The 23779-nt window shown below is 38.2% G+C and overlaps 1 protein-coding gene across 4 annotated transcripts in view; it reads left to right on the top strand.

Annotated features, from left to right (window-relative positions):
• SCAPER (S-phase cyclin A associated protein in the ER) overlaps window positions 1-23779 on the top strand; it is a 150494-nt gene that overhangs the window by 103330 nt on the left and 23385 nt on the right. For 3 of the 4 annotated variants that reach the window (XM_068144135.1, XM_068144134.1, XM_068144133.1), the window contains exons 25-28: window positions 2046-2169; window positions 8542-8771; window positions 11946-12101; window positions 22310-22547. In XM_068144135.1, the coding sequence (XP_068000236.1) occupies window positions 2046-2169; window positions 8542-8771; window positions 11946-12101; window positions 22310-22547 (748 nt within the window). Of the gene's footprint in view, window positions 1-2045; window positions 2170-8541; window positions 8772-11945; window positions 12102-22309; window positions 22548-23779 lie in introns of those variants that run through there. The other variant, XM_068144136.1, reaches the window with a different exon arrangement.

Raw genomic sequence — 23779 nt, 5'->3', positions numbered from 1 at the left:
CCTACCAAGTTTGTATTTGACACTTTGGGTAACTTAAAATGCTTGTATTTAAATAGAATCAATCTTTAGAATGGCTGATAAAACGGCAGATGCTAATTCAAAGCATCTTCTCAAATGGAAATAGGAACTAACAATATAGTTCCATATCTGTCTCCTTGCAAACTCTCTTACACAGGGGAACAATCTTCCATGAAAAGTAAAAGTAGATGCCCAATGAAAACTTTTTTTTCACCATTGCTGAGGAAAGTGCAATAAATACCTTTCTGTATTTGGGATGGGAAAAGAGAGTCCTGCTGCAAGGCAGGTGTTAAAAAACGCACACGGAGCATGCTACTTGAATTTTGTGTAGGTGTTATCCTTGGAGGGTAAAAAATAGGTGAAATAGGTGAAAATTCACCTGCCTTTGATAAAAAAATAATGATATAATGCTGTTTTCATTTCAAGTGAGCTGCAGATTAAAACTGATATAATTAGGCAGTAAAGTAAAACTAATTGCCAGCACAGTAAAATTAATATAGGTGGTAATATGGTGATACTCAGGACACTAACAAGGGAAAGGTGTAAATGTTCTTAATGTTTTACAGGTCAAACCAAGCTAAGGCTCTTTTGTAAGTTCAGAGTTGTTTTTCCAGATGAGAAAAGGAAAAAAAATTACTCTACACTTTCTGACCTTTGAGGTTTTCTCAGCTTGAGAAATATAATGTAAGATGCTTCCATTTCAACCTTGGAGAGCCATGCTAAGTAATCAGATGCTGCAACAATGAACACAGAAATCTGTAATGCAGCCTTCCTCATTATGTAAATAACTTCTTTGGTTCAAAAAATATTTTAGGAGAAAAAAGTATAAAATTCAACTCTCTTCCTATAAGCATGTGGAGTTAGTCTGCAATTTATGCTAAATACCAGCTTTGATATTTTCTATATGATAACTTGTTTGTCGCAGTACCGCTTTGGGTATGACCTTTTGTTAGTGCTTACAATTTATATTCTTCTTTGGAGCTTCTTTGAACTGTTCACATTTTTTCACATGTTAAAACAACCCAACAAAGTAAAAGTTCTTTTCCTTTTGGTTTACTTTAGACAAACAACTTGAATTTCTAACCCTCATTATTTATCGTTATATATATATTTATGATGCATTTGTGTTATGTGCCTGTGTGCATATTTGTGTTACAGCAGTGATAGCTTTTGGAGTAAGCAAAGTCCAAGAAATGTATTTTGTGTTTATTCTGCAATAGTATTGTCCGTGGTCAGATTTATCTTCTCTGTGGGTGTACTTTATGGGTCTGGTCCCAGCTTCTCTGCAAGGCCTCTTTTGAGAAGAACACACGGTTTAGCTGGAGCAGATGGAAATTACTACGCATGATACAAAAAATGATTGGTCATGTTTTGTACATCTGGAGCTTACTGTGACTGGTGTTGATGATTTTCTGTTCCTACTGTTGCAAACCTCTTACCTCTTCTGCCATAGGGCAGGTCAGTTGATGCTATCACAGTTACGCACTAACACTTAAAGATTCTGTGTAGCAGTGGTTCACAATCTGTCAGTAGAAATTTTTGGACAGGAATTTTACCTGCTCTGTTTTGCTTGTCCATTACAAATTGTTAAATCCTTTTCATTCCTTGCACAGGCATTACACTGCAGTTTCTCTAAAGCTGATGCTGATCCACTGTGAACTACTCTGAATTACTTCATACAGGTCTTTTTTCGCTGGAAGGTTGTGCTAGGAAAGGGACCTTGTACCTAAATTCCTTGTGTGATACAACTACAAGCCACAAGAAAAGAATATTACATATCCAAACTATGAAATTAGCTGATATTCTGTGTTAGGTTTATGAGGGAAGAGTCCAGCAGCCTTACAGTGCATTACTTCTGATAAGTATGGCTTTACTATTTTGAAGTCACTAATTATTTCATGTAAATTTTCTGCTTGGAATCCCGTGTTTAAGAGAAGGCATGTGAATTGGTGAAAGGTTGTTTTGTGATGTCCTTTTAATTTATGGAAGAAAAAATAATAATTTTTTTTTTCCTTGTGAATTTTTAGGTCACTCTGCAGTACTGTAAACGCTTACAGCCTCACCTGCAGTAACTGTGCAGAAAACTGCACCTATGTTCTTTTTAGTAATAAGATCACTTTCCTGATGGACCTGTTGATACACCAGTTTACGGTATGTACAATAGCTATTTTAATTTATAAATTGTTGTACTCTTAGCAAACATATTAAGAGTAATTAGAGTATAAGAACACCAGGAGATCTATGAGAATAGAAGCTCAAAATAACAATATTTTCTTGTATGTATTTGGTAACTGTATCTACTATAATTCTATAAAAAGAGATGTAATTGGTTTTAGCAAGAGTGTAGTACTAGGAACCCTCGCACAGTGTTCTGTCTTTAACATTTTCTGAGGTTTTCTTCTTTAATCCACTTTATAGCAAGACTTGAAGTATAGAATGAGCTGTTCACATTCATTTAGAATCTTGCATGTGTCAGGATTGGGAATACAAGTCAGGTCAATCTGCTGCTGTCGTTTGATTTGCTGAAGTGCTTAAATAGCAGGACTCTCTAACTGTGAAAGTTTTAATTTTCCAATGTTTCATTTAATTTGAAATGTCATTAAATATTTTATTTGCAAACTCATTTTTAATTCATAGTGACCTGCTCATCATAAGATATTTAGTCTTGGTTTTCTACTTATAAATTGTGTGTATGTATTTTCATGAGCCAAGCAGTTTGTTAATTGAAAAGTTATGTACATACTTTAAATAATTTAACCGACGCTGTTAGAATCAACAAGCCACAGGACTGGTGACGAACGCTTTGAAAAGATAGTCCGAAGGTCCTAGACACAAAGAAAAGCCAAATGCAGCTTGTGCATGCTCCTCTAAGTAGCTGCCAGCTCATTGTTCTTCACCAAATCTTTCCAAGAGGATTCCAGGTATTAGATTTCCAATGCACTTAGTGAAAGGTGCACGTATTGTGCCAGGCCAGTCACAACACTGCTGGCTCTCAGCAGAGCAAGCCAGAGCACAGGCTCTATGGGTAATTACACAAGAGATGAAATCCTTCAGCACTTTACAAGTGGCAAGATTCATTCTGATGCCAAACACCTTCCCTTTTCTCAGTGTAGCACTGTGCTAGTGACCTGTGCTGTTCCTGAAGAAATACAGAGGGGGTTTCTTAGGAAATGTTGGCCACCAAGAGATCTGAGATACTACATCAGGAAAATTTACTGCACTTAGTGCTGTTTTCAGTCTGTTGCCAAATACTACCCTTGAATGCAGCAAAACTGTAATTAAAGCTTAATGTTTCCTGTGATCCACAGTGGACTTTTCTTTTCTATGCATAAAGTCTCTTATGTTCTCTTCAGGCAAAATTGGCCCTTAAAGTAGGATATCTTCATAGTTCCATGAAGTACATATTTAAGTACCAAAAAAAAAAATGAATACAGTGCTGCTTTTCTAATCCTGAATTTTCTCTCTTGAAAATATAATAAATCAGTTTGATTTTTATTTTATTTTTAATGAAGAAGAAATGGACAAATGTTGAGCATTTTTAAAAGCTGGACCAAGCTCTGAAAACCAAAGTACTAAAAACCACCCCTGCAAAGACTTTTAACTACCTCCAGTATTCCTAGTTTGGTGAGCTGTGTCGATGCTGCCTTTGCCTATGTTGTGTGTATTTCCACTTACTGTTGGAAAATAAAGTCCAAGTATGACCAAGAGCAATAAATAAGAACATATATTTGGAGGGTTTTAACAAATAGCTAAACAAGTGTGCCAGTAGTAGTTGAACACAGAAGCAGAAAGAATCCAGTTTTGAGAAACCCTTAAATATATTCTTGAGTACAGCCAGCATGAACCTCATTGCCAGCCAGGTTAATGTAGTTTTAGTTTTGTTTTCATGCATCAATTCAATGCAATGTCAGCTTTTATTTTGCTAAAACTCAGAGCTATATGTTTTAAAGAACAAAATTTAAGACAATCATTTTGCATTGGTGACAAAATGCCCATTTTTCTTTACATGGGTGTCACATTTTTCTTCTCAAAATATTACTTGAATTATGAAAAAAAACCCCAACTTTTTCTACAATGAAAGCTTAGGCACCAGTGGGAAGTGGTAGAATAATAAAAGGACTATAGTATTTTTATTTTAATTATTTCTTTGTGACAGCCAGCCTGCCCAAGTTGTTACAGGTGATCTGTTCAGACCTTCATTTTTCTCATCCGTAAACAGGTTGGTAGGAAACCTGCAAATTTTACTTACCATTGTACCTTTCTGAGCCTCTTTAGCTTGGGTAATGCCTAAGCTGGTGTCTCTTGAGGTCAGTAGTGCTGTGTTTCCTGATTTCAGTGGTTAATGGATCAAACCTTCCCACCTACATTCATGGAAGTCTTGTGCTTGAGTTGTAACTTCATTTTTCTACAGACCACAATGGTAGTTCCTTAAGTGTTTGTGGGGAGTTTTTTAATCTTCTGTACTTCATGAAGCTACCTTACCTGTTGTTTGTTTTCACTGATGTAAAAGCACAGACACTTCTTGGTTTTCTTTTTAATGATGTAACTTCTAAAGACCAAAAATGTGTATTCTGTTTGTTCTGAGGCCAGTGTGTTAATCCTGTAGTAAATCTTTAAAATAGGGCTGGATGTCACAGGTTACGTTGAAAATTTGCTGTTATTTTTCAAAACCATCATACCAGCTTCAAAATGAAAGTGCTGGCTGGAGCAAAGTATTATGGGGCTTGAAGTTCAAATGGCAACATGAAAGGCTTCCTGTTCCAGTTTTGGGTTCTGTGTGTCTGGGTGTTGGCTCTTTTCTGCAGGGATGCTGGAGAGACAGGTTGGAGTTGGGTAGCTCTCTTTTCTGCTTTCTGCTGTTTTTTTCCTGAGTTTCATGATGCTTTTTCTGCCAATAGGCTAAGCTAATTGTGCATTGCATTATTAGCTAAGGTGATTGTGGATTATGTTATTTTGTAGAATCATAGAGTCATTCAGATTGGAAAAGACCCCCAAGATCAAGTCCAACTATTGACCTTACTCTACAAAGTTCACCCCTAAACTGTATCCCCAAGCATCACATCTAAACAACCTTTAAACACATCCAGGGATGCTGACTCTACCACTCCAATGTCTAACTACTCTTTCTGTGAAAAAAAACTTCCAAATTTCCCATCTAAACCTACCCTCTTGCAGTTTGAGGCCAGTCCCTCTTGTTCTGTCTCTACCTGTGAGAGAGGCCAGCACCAACCTCTCCACAATGTCCTTTTGGGTGACTGTAGAGGGTGATGAGGTCTCCTCTTAGCCTCCTTTTCTTCAAACTAAACAGCCCCAGCTCCTTCAGTTGCTCTTCATGAGATTTATCCTCCAGGCCCTTCAGCAGCTTCATTGCCCTCCTCTGCACTCGCTCTTTCCCACTAAAATTTTGCTGAAAAGAGGTCACCCTTGCCTTCAAAAGAAGGTTCTTCAGGAATCTCTGTCCTGCCATCAGCTGACTTCCCAAAGGCTTCACTCATCTGAAAGCATTTGCCAGGTCCTTAAGGAAGAGTCACTGCTCCCAGCAGGCAAGCTCTTTTTATTTCAACTCTTTCTCTCATCCCAGAGGTTTGTTTTTGTGTGTTACTTTCCATCACTTCTGTGTTGGGGGGAAACAGGCAGATTAAACCATTACAGTGCATTAACCTGTTACACTGGGGTAGGAAAAATTATTTAGAAAATGAAACCTTCCTCTGCACCCTCTTGAGCCCGTAACCTTCCTGGGTCATTTCAATTTCTTTATTCACTAACTACTACATAGAAAGTCAGACATCCTGGATACTGGTTTTCAGATACACCATATACAGAGTGCTGTGGAGGGAAGCCCAATGACTTACACGTGCACATGCAAAAAAGCACAAAATATCACTGTTAATGGGAAAATACAACATAAGTGACCAAATGAGCAGCAGCTGGGTGCTTCAGAATATTTGAAGACTTTCCATTTAGATTCAGCAGCTCTGTATTTGCAATGCTGTGAAGGATTACACTTTTTACAAGACAGAAATGTAGTTGAGTTTTCAGTATCAGATCTCTGTGTTATTAATTGGAAACTGGGGCTTTTGTTTTGGTGTGAGTTTGGGGTTTTAGTTTCTGGTTGTTTTATTTAGCACGGGAAAAAGTAATGCTCTGATATGTGGAGGTACCTTTGGTGTCTTGAGTCAGAATGGAGTAACATTTTCAGCTATATGAAATGTGTGCCTAAGTGCTTTACTGGATTGGGGCCATATTGTTCAGCATCTTGCAAGATTAAGTCCTGGATGGTGGGCAGAGCTGAAGAGCTTATGGCAGCTCTGCATGAGCAAGGGAATCCCAACACAAGGAGATTTCTCTGCTGAATGGCTTCATAGTTGTATGGAAACTGTACCAGAGCTGAGAATCTGATATGATTCAAGGACAGATTTAAAGCAAGTAGGAGTCTTGATTAGGCTCAGCATAGACAGTCATCTTCAGTGCCAAAAGAGCATTGAGATGTTGGATGTGTCAAATAATTGGAACAACAGTTATATTTTTCCTGGTTTTCCTTTGTGATTTAAAAATGTCTTCTATCAATTACTTGACAAGGCAGTTTAATTGTACCTGTACATTTGTGTCAGTCAAACTGTTAAACCTATTAACCCTCAGAAATAAAAATGTGGAATGTTTTAACATCTACTCATCCAAAGACCACGTAACAAAGTCAGTTTCTGTGAATATCATTAACTCCTTGGGGTAATCAACACACAGAAACCAGAGCTTGAGAGCTTTCATAATTATGCTACTAAATCTTAAGATTTTCTACCCCCTTGCTTGATGTAATAATCAACAAGCGAAGTAATGCATCACTTCTGCAAGCACCCCAATTAATTTCCAACATAAATCTCCACACGGTTTCACACCATCCCATTAATTACTTCTTCAGTAAAAAAAGCTCATTTTTGTCACTTACATTGGTTTGTATAAATGGAAAATACTGAAGGTAGGAATTAGGTTCAGATTTACCCATTTTCTGTAAAACATTATTTCCTGCTGTTTACACGGTATGAAAATCACATTTGTTCTCCCTTTGTATTAATAGGTACATATGCTTTCCCCAAAAATCAAATGCAAAAAATCAGCTCTGCAGTAAATGACTGTATTAAGAATGCCAGATCTGTTTATTTTACAGATTGGAAGAACACTTCTCTATTAAAGCATGAACTTGTGTAGCTAAGGGCTATATACTTAGAAAAATGAAGTTTATGTGTATGTTCCAGACAAAAATAGACATTATCTGTTTATAGTACTGTTCAATACAACAAATGGAATGCTCTACTGCAAAAGACTATTAAATCTTTTAAGAAATAAATGTATGTTTTTTATCTTAGGTGATAAAACAGTGGGTAGCATTTATTAGCAATTTTTAAAACTTGGTGTGCCTAGTATGAAGTCTCCATGTTTAAATTGATTTGTACATTGCAAAGCTTAATCCATCTGTTTCAGTGGGTAATTAGAATCATTAGGCAAGAATTATTTTAGTCAACAGAAGTTACTGGAGCAACATAATATTATTTTTCCTGTTGAACTTGAATAAGCAGCTAAAGACTTCTCACTTGCTCACTTGGCTCATCACCAACAGCAGACTATTATAATGAGTTTTAAGTACCAAGGCAAGGCTCAGAGCTAATGAATAATAAAGAAATGTGCATGTTGTTCTTTGTCACTAAGTGTCACCAAATCCCTCATGATACCTATACAGGGAGGAACAGTTCTCTGTGACCACACTTGTGTATACCAAGTGTAAATTATTTTAACCTGGAATGAAAATAAAATTTCAGCCTCTACTGATCAGTAATTAAGGTGTTGAAAGCCTCAGGCTGTCTCATAAAAGTGCCTCTGCAGCAGTCTATTGCTATGTAGAGTACGGCAGCATTAAGCACAGCCAATCTACGTTGGAGTCCCATGGCTTGATTGATGCCTCTGTCCTGCCAGTATTATGCCTGTAAAACTGCAGGATTTCCACACACACTTCACTTACTGTTTGATTGTAATAGGGCAGCGTTTCAATTGGTTTAAGTTCTCTTGGACTGTAGAAATGAAGAAATAAGTAAAAACCCCAGATCTCTGGAGTGTAAGGAGACTTCCTTCCAGATCTGTATCCTGCATATAGATTTATCTTCAGTTACATGTTGTGCATCTCAAATTCATTGACTTTTCTTATGAGTGAACTCTGGTCTAATAATTTAGAAAAATCAGATACTGTTCCTCTGAGGTCTGTTCAGAGAGAACTCCATGCTCTGTGTCAGTTCTCATATGCTAAATGCTGTTTTGTCTTGATTTGTTCTGTTTCAGCTTGTTTTACCTGCGTACGGGGTACAGACCTTTTCTAATACCTGAAATGCTTTAATGTTCATCAGCACTAGCGTATATTACTTTATTATTAATTTTTCATGTACTCATACACAACTTCCTATGTGTTTCTCTACAAACTTTGCTTATTTTCACTGAATTCTGGTTGTTCCATCTTCTTTTCCTTTTTCCTTTCCTTAGGTTAGTGTTCCGGATGACCATAATGCTACTTCAGGCAGAAATGCAAATAAGCAGGTATTTGAAGGTTTAACAGCAGAACTTCTGGGGATAACAGCTGTGATTTTCAGATGTCTAATCTCCAGTTTCCCAGATGGAAACAACCACTCCACTGCACTGAATATATTACAGGAAGTGAAAAGTAAATCCTCGCAAGTAGAAGCTTTCAACAGCAGAGTCCAAGACCTAATCAGGTTAAAAAAAATAAATGACATTTCTGTAAACCTTCTTTACTACAGAAAAACAAAATTGCAATGATTTAGGAGAGGAAAAATAACTTTTAAATTAGTAAGAGTAGTTTGTGTATTCAAGAAGACAATGAAATGCTGTATTCTCAACCAAAAATGTCCTTCCAAAAACTGCAGGCAAAGAAGGTACAGAAGACCAAGAGTCTTTTAATTTTGGACTCTTTTTTTTGTGTGTGTGTCCTTTTGGTCAGTTTTATCTCTTAGCTAGCCAGGTATATTCACTGCCCTTGTGGTCCTGCATGTCAGACATATTTTCATGTAAACTTGCTGTAAACCAGAGACTGTCTATTGCAAAGATTACCCTATAATTCCTATAATCTATTTTCAACCTTTGCAATGTAGCTGTATTTTAAGAGCAACTTTCTAAGCACATTTCTTGAGCAAAATTTCATTCAATATAACTTGGTGAGTTGTAATAGTTGAGTAAAAGAGAGTACATTGTTTTGCACATTTTTACTTGACACATTCTTTGTTTAAAAACACTTGGACCCGAATATATATAATTAACATATATTTAATATATAGGTAGATAGATATGACACTAGTATCTATCCAACAATGTATTTGACTTGCCAAAAGTATATGCTTTCACTGGTAAATTATGTAAATAGCCGTCAGTACATCTTTAGCCTTCTAAAGAAATGAAATTCTGGCTATACACTACTGAAAATGTGTCACAGTGAGCATCTTTGGATTTCTCAAAGTCTGGTGCAGTGCTAGTGGATACAAAAAGGACAGCTGGAGGAGGAAAGCAAAACAAATAGTTGTCATAGATACCAGTGACCTCTAAAACTTCATTGTTCTCATGTAACCCACCTTCTCCCCAAACAGGTTTTGAAAGAGTGTGAAATTTCAGGATGTTGTATTCTCCCCATTTATGAATGGGAGGGTGGGAGGTCTGATTATTGATATTTGTGCTGAGCAGACATCTGACACTGACTGGGCCAAGCACAGGCATACCCTTAAGATAAGAAGATACATGAGAATCCAGCTAGGTCCTTCACCTGAGGCACTTTAGGGGATCTGGTTATAAATGGAGAATGAAAGGCACGATGACAAGGTAATAGTGCAATTAGTTAAAAAAAAGAGAGAGGGCATTTTAAACTAGTCAAAACCAGGCAAATTCTGTTATTAATGAGAATTTTCACCTCCAGGTCATTGTATCATATGTCCTTGGGAGTTGATTAAATGAGAGTTTTAGGAGGATGAAGGAAGAAAGAGGAAAGGCGAAATTATATATTTTTTTTCTATTTGAAGCTACTAGACCTGATGCATAAACAACTATTATCTGCACACTGTCTGGGTATCAAAAGGATAGCCAAATATTTGAACTATGCTACCATGGATAAAAAGACTAGGAGATGGAGGCAGTAGATTAGAAAGCGTTGACATTCCACTTGTCTGTATGCTCAGTTCTTCAAGGAAGGGAGTGCTTCATGCATCTTCTCATTGTCTCCAGGTGCCATTAAAGAAAACTCTGGAAAAAGAACAGCTGCTTCTTCAGGAAGGGGGATAATGAACACATTTTGCAGGTGTCAGTCAGACTCTAGTGACATTCATAGGCAGGAAGAATATCAGTGAGAATGGTTGTGCCTTTTATGAGCAGTCATCTATTGGTATTAACTGTATTTTATTTAGTTCTTGCTCTCCCTTCTCACCTCCCTGAGAGATTTCTGATTCCTAGCACTCAGCATTTCCCTATGACTGTTACGTATCTAACACCCTGGAATTATTCTGCTAATACAGGAAAACTTGCTTATCACCTGTATGATCAGGTGGATGGCTCAGATCAAAATCTGCAAGAAACCTAACGCTGGCAACTTTTCATGTTGCTATACAGGACAAACTTACCTGAGCAACAAGTATGCAATTAATAACCTTTGTGCATCTTCAAGTGTTTTTAGCAGCTTAAAAGGGCTTTTTCATGCTGCAGTGAGACTTCTTGCTTTATGTCCAGTGTACTTTTAATTACTTTCATTGCTTCCAAAAACATTGTGTCAGCAGGCAGAGTTTGGCAGAAAGTATCACTTCTAACCTTGAAGAGAGATTAGTCTCTGAGAAGTCGAGAGGGTTTCTTCCCTACCTTAAAAATCTTTAGTTTTTGAAAATCAAACTGTAAGACATGTGAGAGAATAGCTATTTTTAAGAAACACTTGTAGAGCTCTGTGACAAGCACTATCTAATTCAGAATTATTTATTTGCTAGCATCAGTATTATTTAATAATGTTCCATACTTAGTTAAGTCAGGATGATCTTGACATTATGCAAACATGCAGCTGATGGGGCTCCCATCACCAGGAGCCTATTCAGTAGGAGGCAGTCTCTAACAAGTGGACTTGACAAGCAAGTAGACAGAACAGCTGTTAGGATCTGGTTATATTTGGGGTTTTTTTGTGTAGGTTTCCAAGCTATTAGAAATTCAAAGGAGAAACTTCAGCAGTAGTGATCTGGTGATCAACAATGACGAACTGATCACGTCACTAGCATGGTTTTCCCTGCATTGTGTTTTGATTGAGCTTTTGAGGAGGCTTTCTGATCCTGATCCTTCTGTATTGATGGTAGAAGGTTGTTACCTGTCTCTTAGCTGTTGCCTATATTTATTTATTTTTTAAGGAAAAAAAAAACCAAACAACCCTGTGCAGTAGCTGTTTGATAGACATATTGCAATATAACTTTATCTGGGTAACATCATTGTCTTCTTGAATTAGCGTGTTCTACAAAGTTTATCTCTTCATGCTAAAAAGAAATTGTGCTGCTGCAGAACTACCAAGATTATTATAAATCATTTAACTATGGCAAAATTCCATTGTCGTCCTAGGAGTATGGTAAAATAAACATTTACACTCGTTGTTCTTGTACAGTATCATACAGATTATCCTACAACAGGCAGATCTCTCAGCAAAAACTACTGAGAGCTGCAGAGAGCCAGATCTGAAGTTGCTGTAATTTGAGTTGTTTTATTGAACCCTTTCAATAAAGAGCATTGAGGTAATCACCACCTGCATTTTGTAGGGTTCAATAGGAGAGAGGCAGAAATTCTTTCTTTTTGCAAAGTTACCAAAACTGGCATGGGACTGTTTGTTTTTTTTTCTAAATACCTTTTTTTCCCTCTGTTTCTAGTTACGTGGTGAACATAGGACTGATAGACAAACTGTGTTGCTGTTTCCTCTCCGTTCAAGGCCCTGTTGATGAGAATCCCAAAATAGCAACTTTTCTAGAAAATGCCACTGCAGTGCTGCATGGAATCTGTCAGCTATGTTTTGCGGTCAATGGAAGGTAGGTGTGTCATCTCTTGTATGTACATCAGGCAGTAGCCCTTGTAACTGTGCCAGCCCTGCCTTCATGGAAGCCAGCGGTCTGATGAGGCTGTTCAACAGAGCTGTTCTTAGTCACAGAGGAAAACCGGTGAAGAAACAGTGCAGAGAATTCACTCTGCCCACCCTTTCACCACTGAACCATAATAATTACCTGCACCAAGTTTTGATTCTTGCAAGTCATTTCTCAGAACTGCAAACTTTATCTCCTTTACTCAGCATTGCAGAGAGGGTTCTACCACTGCTGGTTTTAAGTCCTAAGGATGTTAAGAGGTATTTTATTATCTGCTGTCTCTACAACAGCTTAATTCAGATCCTCTTCTTTAACATACCACTGTCAGTAAAGGAATTGTATTCTCTATTAAGAAAAATGCTGCTAGATTTGTCAGGGAATTTTCTAATGCATAAGGTTATCATAACCTCACCAGGATTGTGGAGAGTGAGCATGAGGTACGTATCAGCTAGCACATCTGGACATCTGTGATCTACATCATAGGACAGTCAGAATTTCAGAGCTTTGGGGTGCACGTATTAGAACCTACCACTGTTAAACTGTTACAAGACCAGGCCCACAGAACTTTACAGTGAATTCCTGGAGGGTAAAATTATTATAGGGCTGAAAAACTAGAGTTATTAAAACATAAAATAAGAAACAAAAATGTAGGTAAGAGCTCTTGCTGGTAACCTGGGGACACAAGCACATGGAGAAAAAACTGCAAGAAATATGAGCCCAAAGAGACCATCCCAACTTACTGAAATTTCCCTTTCTCAAAGCTGCCAACTTGGCATTTTACATTCCAGGACAGCGCTGCCAAAAGTCAAATGCAGACTTAAATAAAAAAATCAGCTTTCTCTTAGTGGAATAATAGTTCTGGCTGTAACAGCAAGGAAGGCAAGATTTGCAATTTCTGAAGCAGGCACGTGTTTCACCCAGATTGCACCCCAAAATAATACTACACTGTGCAAGAACTTCCTTCAAGAATATCTGTTCTTTGTAGCAAAAGAATAATTTGGGGGAGTTCAGTGTTTTTCTTTACAGTTACACCAAGAAGTATCTGATCTCACTACCTGCATCGAACAGCAACCCGTTGGATTTTATCCTGAGGTGCTGACTGTTCTTGATTTCCAGGTTGTATTGTTCATTTGACCATGAACAGAAATGAGAGTAATGAACTTGGAGATTTCAACTTTTCAACTTTTAGATCTTTTAGAACTTTTAGATTGTTTTTCAACTTTTAGATCAAAAGCTTTGGTGTAAGTGATTAGAAGGACATTTTAAGGACATTAGAAGGACATGATGTCATTCATCACCAGAGCCCACTCTCATGGGATAAGTGAATACAGAGTGTTATTCTGTCGTGTTACAGAAGTCCTTAGTATTAAAGGTGGTTTAAATGGAAAAAGGTGGCAGAAACAGCTCAGGTTTACTGAATTCTTAAATATGTTACAATACACTAATAGGTGTTGTGTGGTGGATGATCTGCTGCCTCTCTGTGAGAAGTACATATCCTTTCATTTGTGGTAAGTAGTAGGAGGCAGCAGTGCAGCCTATTCAGTCAGAATCCAGCATTTCTCATTCTCAGCTCCGTGGATAGATGCTTGAGCATCAAACAGACACCGTAGTGCACTCCTCTGTGCATCAAAGTAACTAACCACTAAGATCATAAAATGGCAGAGGTTGTTACTGAGAGAAAGAGTAGTCTAGCAGGTACCACCAGTGCTCTGGCACTGTAGCATGAAAATAAGTTTTGCTAACGTAATACCAGGCTTTCACCACTGATGCAAGAGCAATTTTGAATTGTTCTTTTGATATATCTTCCTATATGGAATGTTTCCAGGTTGGGAATTTCTTTATGCTCCTTAATGGTGATTGTGGGAGGCACAAATTATTTTTTTCCCCCCGATAGAACTATTTCAGGCTGTTACTTGTCATATACAAAGTTGCCATTCCATATTCAATTCGTTAGAGTATTTTTATGCAGTGTGCAGACCTTAGCACGCTGTACCACTGCCTTGGCATGATGGGAAGCTGATACAACAGTAGAGGCTGTGTGGCTAGCACATCAGGACCACCTCACGCCTCTCCAACCATCCCTTCTTGAGCTACGAATGGTCAGGTGCTGTGGGATCCTCCTGCCTGGCTTTCAGACCCCACCAGGCTGGTGTAGGAGCTTTACTGCAACTGGAATCTGCAGTATCCCCAGATGGGCAGACATTAAATGCTCTGACTCAAATTCTTAACAATTAAGAGATCCTGTCTTGTGGGTACAAAGTATGTTAGGCCGTTCCTGGAGCTCTGATGTAGAAAGGGCTATCAATCTAGACTTCTCTGTTTTCCTTACAGGAACATCTTCTAGTTTAGCAGAATTTAGCATTGCTCAAATTTAGCAGAATGTTTCTAAACCAAGCTCTGAATTGACCACCAGTGTTCATTTATAGTATCATAGTATTATAGCATCAGTCAGGATTGGAAGGGACCACAAGGATCATCTAGTTCCAACCCCCCTGCCATAGGCAGGGACACCCCACACTAGATCAGCCTGGCCAGAGCCTCATCCAGCCCGGGCTTAAACACCTCCAGGGATGGGGCCCCAACCACCTCCTTGGACAACCCATTCCAGGGCTTCATCACTCTCATGGTGAAGAGCTTTCTCCTCACCTCCAGCCTGAATGTCCCCACCTCCATCTTCATTCCATTCCCCCTAGTCCTATCACTACCTGATATCCTGAGAAGTCCCTCCCCAGCCTTCTTGTAGGCCCTCTTCAGATCCTGGAAGGCCACAATGAGGTCACCTCGGAGCCTTCTCTTCTCCAGACTGAACAGCCCCAACTCCTTCAGTCTGTCCTCATAGGAGAGGTGCTCAGTTACTTCATGGAAAACACTTATATAGGCAAGAAAGAGATCTCAGTCAAGTACAGCCTGAATATGCCTCTACATCAGGCAAAACTTCAGAACAATAATTGTTATTAGAGAATAGCCTTGAATTGTGTCATATATTTCTCAGCATTAAGTATTAAATGAGGTCTCTGGCTGATATAATGTAGACTGTAAAATTTTAAGACATAAACTAAGATATTTTTCTTACTTGCATGAAGAACCTGGAGAAAGACATCCAAAATCATGGGATTAGGTATCATAAAGGAAACTCTTGCTAATGTAGAAACATAAATTGGAGGATTCTCAATTTTAACATCATAAAAAGTTATTGAAATGAGAGAATCCATTCTGAACATATGTTAGAAACATATCTTACAACAAGAGAGGGATTTTCTTTTCATTAATGGTCAGGATCTTTAAAAAGATTTAGCTTGGATATTGATCTATCATTTTTGGTACTGGCTAATAAATGCTAGATTGATTCTTTTAATTGAAACTTAGCTGTGGATGTAATAGCACATTTTCCAAACACTGTGTAATACGTATAAAAGACCATTTGTTGAAAATATTAATAACTTGTAACCCCATGTGAACCTTGTTTTGATAATTTTTATACCCTGATCTGTTACACAGAATCAGTGAGGGTTGCTTGAAACCTCCGGTTGAAAGTCCTATTTTTCTTACGCTCTGTTGCATCCATTGCTCGCAATGGAGGTGAGAGAAGCTTTCTCCCTGGTGAGTTAAAAGATGTGTTTCTGAGAGCTGCGAATAGGATACTGTTCCTTATTTCATGTAACAGAAAATCATGAAATGCAGCATGTCTCAATATTAAACTACTGCTGCTTGCTAAGCAGCAAAAGATGAACCTGACTTGTTTGATTCTTAGATGCTTAATTGATTTTTGCTCACGGTTAGGAGTAACAGTAATTTAAAACAGAGACATTTTTGTTAATCTGAAAGAAAGCAAACTATTAAATAGACTTTTTACAGCATAATAGTGGTTCATATAGCCATACAAATCTGCTTTGCAATTTGCACCCAGTTCCAGATGTCCAGTAGCAACATTCAGGACGATGGCCTTGTTTTCCACAGTTTATTTTTGTAACTATGAGAGGTATAAAGCCTATTTTGGGCCCTTGAGTCCAGAATACACACGGAGCATGCTTGGCTTGTGACCACAAACAGAAAACAATGAGCAGGCATGGAACGCAAGGAGCATTAATAAAAACAGCACCGTGCTGCCTCAGATCACCCTTCTTAAAAGTGGAAGTGAAAACTCAGTAAGAAAATACATGACAAGTCCCTCATCAGCATATCAAGGACTTGCTTACAGTCCTGTCTTTTCCTGTGCTGATAGTTCATCAAATCTATATCCCTGTACATCTCTGGAACTAAGATATCCATCCAAGAAGTTGTAGCTTTATGGAGCACTCTTCTTAGTGCCTTATTTCAGTTTTGTCCATTAGTATGAATGAAGAAATTGATGCGCACCACAGAGTTAATGCACAGAGCAGGAGGAAACTCAGCAGTGGAGTAGCATAAGGGTTAATCACTAAGGAATAATGTTCTTCATTGCAGCAGTATGGTGGAGTAGCAATAACATTGACACAAGGAGGAAATGAGTTGGGCATAAGAACATTGCAAATAATAGTCTCAAATTATGTAGCTTCTCAAATTATGTAGATTCTTTTTCCAAATTTTGCTGTTGTCTTGATCCAAGAAATGTCTGCAAGCTCCCTCATTAATCCAGGAAAATAGAATGTCATAGCAGTATAGTAGCTAAGTTGTTGCTGTTACATGTTATCTCAGAACACTGGTGGAACACATATAAATCTGTGTCAACAACTAATGAAGTTGTGGATTACCAGCTGCAGTGGCCAAAAGCTGCAAATACACAGGATTTGATCCGGGAAAAGAGTGACTGTCGTGTCACAGATACACAAGGAAGTAGGCTGGTCTGTTCTCGTTTTATTACAGCAATTAAGATAATGTCTGTTTTGGCTGCTGGATGGAGAGTCAGACGCAAGTCTGCCTGAGCACTGCTTGTGCTTCCCACTGCTTGCAGGGACAGCAGATCCAGCAAGTACTGTAAACTTACTGAAACTTGTTCTTCAAACTGCTCAAAGGTTTCTGATCATTGCTTCAACACAGTACTGTGATTCCTAGCTTGACGGCGTGAACTCTAACAGGGTCTGACAGGTGCTAAATACTTCTTTTATTATTACTATTTTGCCTCTTTATTTTGGCATCTCTTTCAAAATAAAGTGCTTTAGAAGCAAAAGTACAGATGATGACTTTTAGATCTTAAGAATAATAAAAAGACAACCAACCCACAGATTATATTCTAAGCCTTTTGAAAACTCATGTTTCCATTTGGCTCTGTGTTTTTAATCAGGAGTATATATTTCAAATATACAAACATTATACTGTATACCCTTAGAGAGGCTTGTCTGCTTGTTAGCCCAGTCAGTTGTTAAAACAATATATTTTCAGATATAAACAGTTTGCTCATATTGAAGCTTGGAGAAATAGTAGTTTTATACTTGTTCAGCAGAGTATGCTGTTTCTCATCAAGCTGTATTGAATTCCTGTTTTTAATAAATAGTGGTATATTTTAAGCAATGAAGTACCACTGTTTAGTATCTTTCTTTCCTGCTGTGGATATATCCACATTTTTAAATTCATAAACCCTTTTTGTGAGTCATAAACCCTATACCAATTCCTGAGGCTCCTTGATGGCAGAAACTGAAAATCATCACGGAAACCCATAATGAAAATTCCCTGCATTTCATTAAACTTTTCTTTTTAAGATCCTGCAGGTTGTTTGACCATAATATAAATATTTGCTTGGTCTTCTGTGTTAAATATAGAGACCTGGTAAGGTTTGAAAGCCTATCTGTTTTCCCTGCTATATAAGCCAGTGAAAGAAATCTGGTAAGTCTTGGTTCCATTCAGTGATTAATTGAAGGAGTTTTGTCCATGCTTATTATTTCACATCTGTTACAAAAACAGGGAGTGAATTTCTTTAAATATGAGCATTAAAAGGAGGTATGTCTGCAGGAATCTCCTCTCTTTAACTCTAGTTATGTAAGCTCTAGTTTTCTTGTATGAAATTGACATTGTATTAGGGCTTGTGTGGGTTTTCACTTCAGATCGTGTCCCAATAGCAGTGGATTTTCACTGGGCTTGCCTTTGAGCTGGACTACAAATATGCTAAATGTATGAAATACACTTTTGTGTGGATGTGACCAAAATCACCCTGCATCTGCAGAAGCTCATACTTTGTTTTCCAATATCTCTTACATATTTTTTCTGTTTTTTAGAGCCAGTATGAATAATGTCTTTTACCTTTTGTTGTAAACGTTTAGGCTTAAAGTGATTGCAACTGACAGTTAAGCCCAACAGGAGTCGGCGGCCTGTTCATATACACATTAACTGTAATACAGGCAACATCAAAACTAAACGTTTCTAACAGTTCTTTCAATCCACCAAACCCAGAGATTTTTCTGGGTTTTTTTTACCAGCTTTGTCCTGTGGTACAACTTTAAAATTCCCAGTCTTCTTGGTGAAAAAAATACTGCTTGCATTTTGAGTTATTTTGCAACTGACTTTTTAATGTATATTTTGATTCATTCACTGTTCCAGAGCAGCACAAAATGGTAGAAGGATTTCATCCAGCAGTGTAAGCTTTTTCATATGGAACTGTTTAAAAGTAATGTCAGAGTGAAAGTTGAAAGCAAGCTAACTCTAACCTTTGGTGAAATTGGTCTTTCGCAGCCGTCCGGGTTTGTTGCTCATCTCCAGCCTGCTTTATGTGCTGACACAACTTGAAACTATGCAGCAGGAATCTGCATAAAGGCACAGCTGGCATGGCCAGGTGATAGTTCAGGAAGTGTCTCTCCTGACTCCATTCAAACACACTCACTTAAAGACCACAGAGCTTCAAAATGAAGATTTTGGGCACGGATTGCAGGTGTAGGAAAGGGAAAGTAATGCCATAAATTGTGCAGCATAGCCCTGCCCAAAACACACTTAGAGCTCTACTATTCCTTCCACTTTTTTTATTCTTCACAGAGTAAATGTTAGGGTCATTGAGTGTTACAAACCACCAGAGGAATGGTAGTGGGTTGTCTTTTGCATCAGGTAAGTGGCATCAAATCCTAATTTTAATGGTCTTTTTAATTTACTTCAGTTTGTGGCATGCTATTATGTGTATTTTGAGAGAAACTTACTCTGGTGGCCTTCAGGAGCACTGTCATGGCTGGTTTGTGGCACAGTTTCTTTAAGGATTGCTAGTAGTACTGTTGGCTACCACAGTATGCTGTAAACAAACTATTTTTGGAAGCTATACCATAAACTCAGATGTGTTTGTCTCCAGCTGGCTTTCTATGAGAGGCTGACCAGTAACTTGTAATAGAAGTCTGGTGGTAACACTGGAGTCACTTGTGTAGCAGCACAGGTACTGGAAAATAGGCACAGCTACGTTGCTTTTGTTCTTACTGTGCCTTACCTAGACATCTGATTGCTTCTCTGAAAGTTTTGTGTGGTAATTTTGCAGCCTTGTCTGTTTTTTTGTACATCACATGCATGGAGTAGGACTGGAACATTGGTCCCAGGGGTCACAGCAGAGATTGTTGCACTTAACAGCTTTTTCTATAGTACCAAATATTCACAGACTGTAAATAGAAATACCTTGGAAGGAAATGGTACCATAAGTGTTCATTTCAGATAAGGTGATTCCTTACACATGATCTAACTGATAAAAAGCAGAAGTCGTCTGAGCAACTGCTTTCTAAACATAAAGAAGTGAGCAGACAGTGATGGAAGCGGATGGGTGCTAATGAAGTTGGTATCTTTCCCTTTTATAACAACTAAAAGCAAAGGAAATGGGAAACAGTGGAAACAAGAACTACTTTCTAAAACCCTGAAGGTGTCAGTTTGGTACAGGAAAGACTGGACACTCAAAGGGCTGAGAATATCCCTGCTGACTAGAGTCAGTAAGGAGCTCTTCCTTACTGCCCAAGCACTGCCCTGTTGTATTCACCTGGGCCCAGGGCTGTGAAAAGACCCCTCAAAGGCTTTCAGAGCCTGAGTGCTAAAATAATCTTCCTAAGCCTCCTAAATCTGTAGCATGGCAGCCTCCTCACAGTGGCTGTGCATGTGCAGTCCCCACCCAACTGCTAAGCAGTCCCTGCTCAGAGGCACAACAGGGGTCTGTGATGTCAAGCCTGGTTATCAGCCATGCTGTATAAAGCAACCAGGCATGGCTCATGTTTTTAGTGCTCACTCATGCTGCCTTACAGACGAATTATATTCATGAGAAAATGCATAGACACTGGCTGTCAAGTTTGCTATTGTAACTGCAAAGATGATGTTTCATCTAACTGTTGTTCCCCCTTCTAAAATATTTAAGCTGTATGTGAAGTTGGCCCAGTATCAGCGACTTCTCTGGGACGTTGAGAATGCAGTTTTGTTACGCTGCTCTGCCTTTTTCTCTGTTTCTTTTGATCCAAGGTAGTAATGCTGTGCTGTTACAAATAGAAATTCTCCTTCATAGACATGGGGTTTGTGTGAGGTGGTGCTTTCTTACCTGCCTTTTTTGCTTCATTAAGAGAAGTGAAAATGACAGAACAAGATGATGTTCCCCACAACCAAGTAGCCACTGGTTTTGTGCTTTAATTGCTCCATCCAACCCCTATCATTCTGTGATCAAAGAAAAGCATTTGCCCCATAAAAAGCAGGATTAGTCAGCTTACCCATGATCTGTGTTGGGACCCTCACTTGAGCAGACCAATGTGTGTAACAGAACAGTGCCCAGTGCTGCTGATGCAGGTTCTGAACAGATCTTTTAGAGCTATTCTAGTCAAGGAAGAGCTCATTACTGATTCTAGGCAGCAGGGATATTCTCAGCCCTTTGAGTGTCCAGTCTTTCTTGTGCTAAACTGACATCTTCAGACTTAGACATTGTTTTAGAAAGTGGTTCTTGTTTCCACTGCTTTCCCATTTCCTTTGCTTTTACCTTCATCTGATTTGTCCTTCTATAACATTTTCTCATATCACTTGCCATATTTTCCTTTAATTATAGAAAAGAATAATACATAAACTCAATCTTTATCATTTCTTTTGATACTTAAACTTTTTTTTCTGGGTGTTTGGTTTAGTTTGGGGGCTTTTGAGGGGAGGGAAGTTGTTGGGTTTTTTAAGACTGAAATGTAGGAGATGAGGTACAGACCAGATGTCGATGTAGTATAAGTTCAATATTACTGCTCTCCCTGTCTTAATATTTCAGTGTTTTCTTTGATTGCCATGGACTAAGTGTATTTCTGTAATGAAATTCATGTGAGCAACGTGAAGGGTTTTGAATTAGAACTCAGAGTACAAAGAAGTTGTGGAATTACATTTGTGATTTCCTTTGTATGTGCCTGCCTTCCACACCTTGTTTAACCTCCAGAGTAGGGACAGTGTTAGTCTTCCTTAGCAGTGATTGTCCTGCATCATATTCTGGATAATTAATAATGTGAAAAAATATGAACAGTACAAATCACAGAGGAATTCTGGTAAGGGCTTTTGAAAGTTTGGGTGTGAGAATGGCAAGGGCATCCTGAGTTGTTTGCCTGCCTGTCCTAATATCCTAGAGAGTCAAAAACCCTCCTGTATTTTGTGTGCATATCCAAAAGATAGCAAAGAAGCCTACTTTCCAGTTGCATAAGCTGTGCTGGTTTGTCTCGAGCCTTTTGTACTCATGTTTTGATACCACACTCTCTCACATAACAACATCTGACTGAAATAAGACGTAGTGTGTTTTGTTAACTGCTCAACCACTTCATTCTTAAATTCCTGCAGAGCTACTTGATTAAGATCATCTGGTCCTAGTGACTGACTTTGCTACTTAGGTAGGCAGTTTCAATGCCTGCAGCCTGTCACTGAGGCACTGAGAGGCTCCAAGGAGTTCTCCCAGTTCTCCTGGCTGCTATTGCAAGGAAAGATGGGTGTAGGCTACTGACCTGAGAAAGAGCTTGCATGGAGCCCCTAAAGTGCCCCAAGGCTTCTGACTTTCAAGTTGTTGCATTTCTGATCGCGTACTGGTTTCATAAACCAATTTTGGGAGCAAAGACATCAGTATGTGGAGAAAGATACTTAAAGCTACAGCTGCACTGCAGTTAAAGAGAGGGTGTGACAGTGCCCAGAGTATTGAAAGTATTTTCTGGAAATGCTGTGGTTTCTTGACATGTTAGACATCAGGTTTTTTTATGCTCATCTCCTCCTCAGATGGCTTAATGTTTCTTTGACAGATCTTGGAACATATTTGACAATACACGTCAGGATCCCACAGGACTAACAGCAGTTCTTCAGTCTACGGATCTGGTTGGAGTCTTGCATATGCTGTACTGTGTGCTTTTCCACGGGACAATTTCAGATCCAAACACAGCAAGTCCTAAAGACAGCTATGCAGCAAACACAATCCAGGTTGCCATTCAGAGTTTACGTTTCTTCAATAGTTTTGCTGTTCTTGATCTGCCTGCCTTTCAGGTAACAGATGTTTTTCAAACTTTTGCTTAGCATGGAAATGTTAATTATTGCACTACATTTTGTCTTTAAGAGCTTAATTATTGAAGGGACTTTCACAATTAAATGTTTAGGTTTTCTTTGTGCATAAAATGGAGAGCGGTTGTTATTTCCAACTTACAGCTGTTGCTTGCAGATTTAACCCAAAAGTGGTAATACAGAATACCTGAAATGCTGAATCAAATCCATTACTACTACTATTCAAAACCCCTCACTTTTGCTGTAGTGCTTTTTATATTTAATAAGCCCCCAAAATGTAAAAAAAAAATCTTCCTCTGAAGCATGAAAGAAGTTTTTCTAAAGTGAAAGGACTTGCTTATAACTACGATTTCTGTTTGTCACTGCCTTCAGCAGTCACTTGCTTTAAGATTATAAAACTGACACTGGAAATCACTTGAAAGCATTTTTTTAATCCAAATAAAATTTTATTGACCAAAAATTGGAAATTTAACATTTCATGATTTTTATTTACAAAACAAAACCAACCCAAAAGATCACATTTCGAGTCTTGAGAAGGTAGTTCTTTTCTCACCACCTTCTGTGAACAGGTTTCTAGTGTAAATTAATCATTTTACCATACAATGGAAATGCAAATACTAGTATATTTCTCAGATAAATTGACAAAAGCTGTTGTGTTGTTAATAAAAACCACCTGTCAAAAAACATTGCTTTGCAAATCTTATTTAGCAGCTTTCACAACTTGTCAGAATAGGTTTCTGCTTCATTTAATATATAATTTGTATATGTTTTACCACACTCCATCTGAAATGCGTTAAACTTTGCATGAGTAGAGAATGAAGTATAAGATAGAAGTCTTCTTCAGTTCATATTTCTTGATTTTGATTTTTTTAGTACATTTAGTTTCTCCAATTGCAATTTGCATGTAGCAATATATCTATGCATCTCTATAGTTCAGTTGCAGGATTCAGTCCAGTCAGGATTTGTTTACAAGGCACAGAAACACTGTATTTATTGGAGCTTCATGTAAAACAACTTTTACATACACCATTAACTCCCATTTCTTTCTGTAAATCAAGTTGTATTGGTGTAGTTCTCTAACTCAGCTTGGTCACTACCTCTTGCTTTGAAACTGGATGTTTGATGCTGTAAATATTACAGGTATACATACCAGAGAGTGAAACTCGAACTGGGACAGTTCCAGCTTGTAGGGGAGCTGTAGCAAATCCCACTGGCTG

This window comes from Melanerpes formicivorus, unplaced genomic scaffold (assembly GCF_026170545.1).
Source record: "Melanerpes formicivorus ecotype bairdi unplaced genomic scaffold, bMelFor1.0.p_v2 SCAF_10, whole genome shotgun sequence".
NCBI lineage: Eukaryota > Metazoa > Chordata > Aves > Piciformes > Picidae > Melanerpes > Melanerpes formicivorus.
This window is presented reverse-complemented; position numbering and strand designations above follow the sequence as displayed.